General features: G+C 60.4%; 1 gene segment (V, D, J or C); it reads left to right on the top strand.

The window, feature by feature from the left end:
* Positions 1-255: 255 nt before the first annotated feature.
* On the top strand, positions 256-6,901 carry LOC129526578 (immunoglobulin heavy constant epsilon-like). The segment is given in 5 exon segments: positions 256-333; positions 5,115-5,423; positions 5,631-5,951; positions 6,038-6,361; positions 6,445-6,901. Coding segments are annotated over 4 exon segments (1,170 nt in total).
* Positions 6,902-7,130: the final 229 nt, after the last annotated feature.

Raw genomic sequence — 7,130 nt, 5'->3', positions numbered from 1 at the left:
CCTGGGGTTGGGCCTGAGAGAGAAGAGAACCTCCCCCAGCACTTGGTGTGCGTCCATAGTGAAGGAGCCTCACCTGAGCCCCCGCTGTTGCTCAATCAACTTCCCAAGAACAGAGAGAAAAGGGAACTTCCAGGGCGGCCCGGGCCTCCGGGGGTTCCCACCCCATTTTTAGCTGAAAGCACTGAGGCAGAGCTCCCCCCACCCAGGCTCCACTGCCCGGCACAGAAATAACAACCACGGTTACTGATCATCTGGGAGCTGTCCAGGAACCCGACAGGGAACCGGATGGGCCACACCAGTCACAGGCACCAAATGGACGACCCGGCGCTTCAGGTATCCCAGCCCACTGGGAGCCCCAGTCGAGGGGCCGGCCCAGGCAGCAGTGAGGGAGAGGCTGCCTGGGTCCCTCACAGCGAGGGGACTCCTGGGCCACCCTCACAGCATCAACCAAGCTTCTTGGTCACTGCATGGACTCCAGACGTCCCTTCCCTGCATGGGGACACAGGAAAGCTAGAAACAGCCTAACGCCGACCTGGAGAAGGCAGGGGGCTGGGAATCTTGGCTGGGCCCAAGACTAAGAAGGTCAGAGGCCCCACGCTGGGTAGGGCTAGGCTGGGTGCAGACTGCCTGCCATCCCTAGGACAGGGACAGCCAACCCAGAGCCAGGAGGGAGGGTGGGGAGGCGGCAGCAGGGAGCTGTCCTGAGCTCTGCTGCGCAACTGGCTGATCTGGGCAAGTCCGAGCTGGGTGCACTGAGGGGGGCTTGGCTGAGTGGACTAGACTGAGACGGGCCTAACAGACTGAGCTGAGGCGAGCTGGGTGGGCTGAGATGGCTACCCTGTCCCTTGGAGGACAGGTGGCCAAGCTGGGCTGTCCTGAGCCAGGGCGATCGGGGCTGGCCTGGGCCAGGCAGGTTTAGCTGAGTTGAGTGAGTGGACTGGGTAGAGGGAAATGAGCTAGGCTCAGCTGAGCTAGGCTTGAGCTGGGTTATCCTAAGCCCTAAGGTGGACTGAGCTGGGCTGAGCTGGACTTATCTGGGGGGCAGGGCTAAGTCAGGCTGAGATGAGGTGGCCTGCCCTGGGTGGTCCAGGATTGAGTTAAGCTGAATTAGGCTGACCTGGACTTGACTGGACTTGGTTGAAATAAGCTGGGCCGACACAGGAGTAGGGAGAAGCTACAGTTCTCTACTTAGGATAAAATGGGTGCTCGTGGACTATCTGGGCTGAACGAGACCAAGCTGGGGTATTACCTGCTGAGCTTACCTGACCCGGCCTGAGTTCAGCAGGGCTGCGCTGAGCTGGACAGACCTGAGCCAAGCTTAGCTGGTTGGGCTGAGCTAAATGGGATTGAGCTGAGGAGGGCTAGGCTGGGTGAGAGACCTGATGACGGACAGGGTTAAAAGCTGGAGTGAGCAGGGCTTAAATTATTGAACTAAATTGGGCTGGGGTGATCTGAATTTAGCTGGGATGAGCTGGTCTGGGCTGAACTGTGCCAAAGTGAACTGGGCTAAACTAGGCTCGCCTGAGTGGACTCAGCTGGGTTGGTTTCAACTGGGTTCAGCTGAGCTGGGCTGGGCTAGACTAAATTGGGTTCAGCTGAACTGGACTGGGCTAGACTAAACTGGGTTCAGCTGAACTGGGCTGGGCTAGACTAAACTGTGTTCAGCTGGGCTGGGCTGGGCTAGACTAAACTGGGTTCAGCTGAACTGGGCTGGGCTAGACTAAACTGGGTTCGGCTGGGCTGGGCTGGGCTAGACTAAACTGGGTTCAGCTGGGCTGGGCTGGGCTAGACTAAACTGGGTTCAGCTGGGCTGGGCTGGGCTGGGCTAGACTAAACTGGGTTCAACTTGACTGAGCCAAGCTGAACTGGACTAAGGTGGCCTGGCCTGGCCTGAGCTGTGATTGGAAGCAGGACTGAGCTGAGCTGAGTTGGGCTGAGCTGGACAGACCTGAGCCAAGCTTAGCTGGTTGAGCTAAGCTGGGCTGAGCTAAATTGGGTTGACCTGGAGAGGGCTAGGCTGGGTGAAGGAGCTGAGATGGACAGGGTTAGAAGCTGGACTGAGCTGGGCTTAATTGCTGAACTGAGTTGAGCTGGGCTGAGCTAGACTGGGCTTAGCTGGGATGAGCTGATCTGGGCTGGGCCTAACTGAACTGTGCCAAAGTGAACTGGTCTGAACTAGGCTAGCCCTGAGTGGGCTGGGCTGGGCCAACCTAGGTTCAGCTGCGGTCATATGGGCTGGGCCAGGCTAAGGTGAACTGAACTGAGCTGAGCTGTGCCAAACTGGGTTCAGCTGGGCTGGGCTGGGCTGAACTGACCAGAACTGAACCTGGCTGGGCTGGGCTGGGCTGAGCTAGGCTAAGCTAACCTAACCTAACCTAACCTGGGTTCAGCTGGCCTAGGTTGGACTGGGCTGGGCTAAACTGGGTTCAGCTGAGATATGCTAATATGGGCTGGGCTGGGTCAGGTTGAGGTTAACTGAACTGGGATGAGCTGAGCTGGGCTCAGCTGAGTTCACATGGGCTGGGCTGGCCTGGCCTAAATTGGGTTTGGATGGGCCGGGCCAACTGGGCTGAGGTGGATGGAGCTAAGCTGAGCTGGGTGGCCTGAGCTGTGATTGGAAGACCTGGGCTGAGCTGGACCGACCTAAGCCAAGCTTAGCTGGTTGGGCTAAGTTGAGTTGAGCTAAACTGGGTTGACCTGGGGAGGGCTAGGCTGGGTGAGGGATCTGAGATGGACAGGGTTAGAAGCTGGACTGAGCTGGGCTTAATTGCTGAACTGAGTTGAGCTGGGGTGAGCTGATCTGGGCTGGGCCGAACTGAACTGTCCCAAAGTGAACTGGACTGAACTAGGCTAGCCCTGAGTGGGCTGGGCTGGGCTAACCTAGGTTCAGCTGCGGTCATATGGGCTGGGCCAGGCTAAGGTGAACTGAACTGAGCTGAGCTGTGCCAAACTGGGTTCAGCTGGGCTGGGCTGGGCTGAACTGACCAGAACTGAACCTGGCTGGGCTGGGCTGAACTGACCAGAACTGAACCTGGCTGGGCTGGGCTGAGCTAGGTTGGACTGGGGCAGGCTGGGCTGCATTGGGCTGGGTTGGGCTGGGCTGGGCTAGGCTGGGCTAAGCTAAGCTAACCTAACCTAACCTAACCTGGGTTCAGCTGGCCTAGGTTGGGCTGGGTTGGGCTAAACTGGGTTCAGCTGAGATATGCTAATATGGGCTGGGCTGGGTCACGTTGAGGTTAACTGAACTTGGCTGACCTGGGCTGAGCTCAACTGAGTTCACATGGGCTGGGCTGGCCTGGCCTAAACTGGGTTTGGCTGGGCTGGGCCAACTGGACTGAGGTGGATGGAGCTGGGCTGAGCTGGCCTGGCTGGGCCTGAGCTGTGATTGGAAGACCTGGGCTGAGCTGGACAGACCTGAGCCAAGCTTAGCTGGTTGGGCTGACTAAGCTGGGTTAGGCTAAACAGGGTTGAGCTGGGGAGGACTAGGCTGGGTGAGTGACCTGAGATGGACAGGGTTATAAGAAGCTGGAGTGAGCTGGGCTTGGATTATTGAACCGAATTGGGTTGGGGTGATTTAAACTGGGTTCTGCTGGGATAAGCTGATCTACGCTGGGCTGAACTGAGCAGAGCTGAACCTAGCTGGGCTGGGCTAAACTGGGCTAGCCTGAGTGGGCTGAACTGGGCTGCTGGGCTGGACTGGGTAAGCTGGGCTGAGGTGGGTTGGGTGGAAATGGGCTGAGCTGAGCTAGGCTAAACTGGGTTTGGCTGGGCTGGGCTGGGCTGGGCTGGGTTCAGCTGAGCTGGGTTGGGTTAGACTGCGTCAAACTAGGTTCAGCTGAGATGGGCTGATATGAGCTGGACTGGGCCAGGCTGAGCTCAGCTAAACTGGGCAGTGCTGGACTGGGCTGTGCTGGACTGGGCTGAGCTAGACTAAACTGTATTCAGCTGGGCTGGCCTGGCCTCGGCTAAACTGGGTTCAGCTGGGCTGGGCTGAGCAGGGCTGAGGAGGATTAGTTGAGCTGGTCATAACTGGATTTAACTAGCTAGGCTAGGCTTAACTGACTAAGCTGATCTGGACTGTATTCATCTGGGTGAAGCTGGGGTGAGGTGGCTACTTTAGGTCCAGCTTTGCTGAGCTAAACTGGACTGGGCTAAATTGATCTGGACTGACCATTCTCACCTGGCTAAGAGGAGCTGAGTCAGAAGCAAGCTGGTTGAGCTGGCTGCACTGAAATAAGAGTTTGCTGCCTGCAAGGGGAGGTCCTGGGCTGACCTGGGCCAGGCTGAACCAGGCTGGCTTAGAGTACACTTCAGAGGGCGACTCCCCCGGTAGGCTAGTCTCAGCTGAACTTGGCTGTCCCGGTGGGCAGAGCAGGGCTGGATACTGTGATTTTGGGGGTACCTAGAGCAGACTTCAAGCTAAACTGGGCTCCAGGGGCAGGATGGGCTGGGGACTTGGGGCTCCAGGCCAGGGGCTAAGGGCCACGCTGTGCACACCACACTATCTGGGCCAGGGTTCTGTGGTGGGAGGGACTGACTGCCTGGGGCATCAGGGCAAGTCTTCCCGCCCTCCCCTAGAGGTCAGGGGTGGGCAGAGCACCATAGGGGTCTGGCAGGTCAGGTGAGGGCTGCTGTGATGGGGAGATCCAGGCTTGGCACTCAAGAGCCTGAGGAGCTGAGACCACAGCCTCGGGGGGTTGGGGTCAGGGTTGGAGGGCAGGCAGACCATCCACCATGAGCCCAGAGAGAGTTTGAAGGGGGAGAGCTCTGGGGTCCCAGGCCCCATGGGGTCCCCGGGTTTCAGCCTAGGGGCATGGCCCAGTGCCTCTGCTCCTGAGTGCCCACCCTGCAGCACTTGCGGGGGGAGGCTGGGGTCATCCTGGACGCACCCCCTTCCTGAGCCCAGCCTGATGATGGTGGCTGAGCAACAGCTTCTGGTGGGGGAATGGGGGCCCTGGGAGGCGCCCTGGGCCTGGGGATTGTGGGGAAAAAGGCCCAGAATGAGCCTGGCCATCTGGATCCCTGCCACGGGGTCCCCAGCTCCCCCATCCAGGCCCCCCAGGCCTGATGGGCGCTGGCCTGAGGCTGGCACTGACTAGGTTCTGTCCTCACAGCCTCCACACAGAGCCCATCCGTCTTCCCCTTGACCCGCTGCTGCAAAAACATTCCCTCCAATGCCACCTCCGTGACTCTGGGCTGCCTGGCCACGGGCTACTTCCCGGAGCCGGTGATGGTGACCTGGGACGCAGGCTCCCTCAATGGGACAACTATGACCTTACCAGCCACCACCCTCACGCCCTCTGGTCACTATGCCACCATCAGCTTGCTGACCGTCTCGGGTGCGTGGGCCAAGCAGATGTTCACCTGCCATGTGGCACACACTCCATCGTCCGCAGACTGGGTCGACAACAAAACCTTCGGCGGTAAGAGAGGGCCAAGCTCAGAGACCACAGTTCCCAGGAGTGCCAGGCTGAGGGCTGGCAGAGTGGGCAGGGGTTGAGGGGGTGGGTGGGCTCAAACGTGGGAACACCCAGCATGCTTGGGGACCCGGGCCAGGACGTGGGGGCAAGAGGAGGGCACACAGAGCTCAGAGAGGCCAACAACCCTCATGACCACCAGCTCTCCCCCAGTCTGCTCCAGGGACTTCACCCCGCCCACCGTGAAGATCTTACAGTCGTCCTGCGACGGCAGCGGGCACCTCCCCCCGACCATCCAGCTCCTGTGCCTCGTCTCTGGGTACACCCCAGGGACTATCAACATCACCTGGCTGGAGGACGGGCAGGTCATGGACGTGGACTTGTCCACCGCCTCTACCACGCAGGAGGGTGAGCTGGCCTCCACACAAAGCGAGCTCACCCTCAGCCAGAAGCACTGGCTGTCGGACCGCACCTACACCTGCCAGGTCACCTATCAAGGTGACACCTTTGAGGACAGCACCAAGAAGTGTGCAGGTACGTTCCCACCTGCCCTGGTGGCCGCCACGGAGGCCAGAGAAGAAGGGCGGGTGGGCCTCACACAGCCCTCCGGTGTACCACAGATTCCAACCCGAGAGGGGTGAGCGCCTACCTAAGCCGGCCCAGCCCGTTCGACCTGTTCATCCGCAAGTCGCCCACGATCACCTGTCTGGTGGTGGACCTGGCACCCAGCAAGGGGACCGTGAACCTGACCTGGTCCCGGGCCAGTGGGAAGCCTGTGAACCACTCCACCAGAAAGCAGGAGAAGCAGCGCAATGGCACGCTAACCGTCACGTCCACCCTGCCAGTGGGCACCCGAGACTGGATCGAGGGGGAGACCTACCAGTGCAGGGTGACCCACCCCCACCTGCCCAGGGCCCTCGTGCGGTCCACGACCAAGACCAGCGGTGAGCCACGGGCAGGCCGGGGTCGTGGGGGGAGGGAGGGAGCGAGTGAGCGGGGCCTGGGCTGACCCCACATCTGGCCACAGGCCCGCGTGCTGCCCCGGAAGTCTATGCCTTTGCGACGCCAGAGGGGCCGGGGAGCCGGGACAAGCGCACCCTCGCCTGCCTGATCCAGAACTTCATGCCTGAGGACATCTCGGTGCAGTGGCTGCACAACAAGGTGCAGCTCCCGGACGCCCGGCACAGCACGACGCAGCCCCGCAAGACCAAGGGCTCTGGCTTCTTCGTCTTCAGCCGCCTGGAGGTGACCAGGGCCGAATGGGAGCAGAAAGATGAGTTCATCTGCCGTGCAGTCCATGAGGCAGCGAGCCCCTCACAGACCGTCCAGCGAGCGGTGTCTGTAAATCCCGGTAAATGACGTACTCCTGCCTCCCTCCCTCCCAGGGCTCCATCCAGCTGTGCAGTGGGGAGGGCTGGCCAGACCTTCTGTCCACTGTTGCAACGACCCCAGGAAGCTACCCCCAATAAACAGTGCCTGCTCAGAGCCCCGGGTACACCCGTTCTTGGGAGCGGGCAGGGATGTGGGCAGGTGCATCTTGGCACAGAGGAATGGGCCCCCCAGGAGGGGCAGTGGGAGGAGGTGGGCAGGGCTGAGTCCCCCCAGGAGAGGCAGTGGGAGGAGGTGGGCAGGGCTGAGGTGCCACTCATCCATCTGCCTTCGTGTCAGGGTTATTTGTCAAACAGCGTATCTGCAGGGACTTATCACAGCTAC

Source organism: Gorilla gorilla, chromosome 15, assembly GCF_029281585.2.
Source record: "Gorilla gorilla gorilla isolate KB3781 chromosome 15, NHGRI_mGorGor1-v2.1_pri, whole genome shotgun sequence".
Taxonomy (NCBI): Eukaryota; Metazoa; Chordata; class Mammalia; order Primates; family Hominidae; genus Gorilla; species Gorilla gorilla.
The sequence above is the reverse complement of the archived record's forward strand: the minus strand, read 5'-3'. Positions and strand labels throughout refer to the sequence as shown.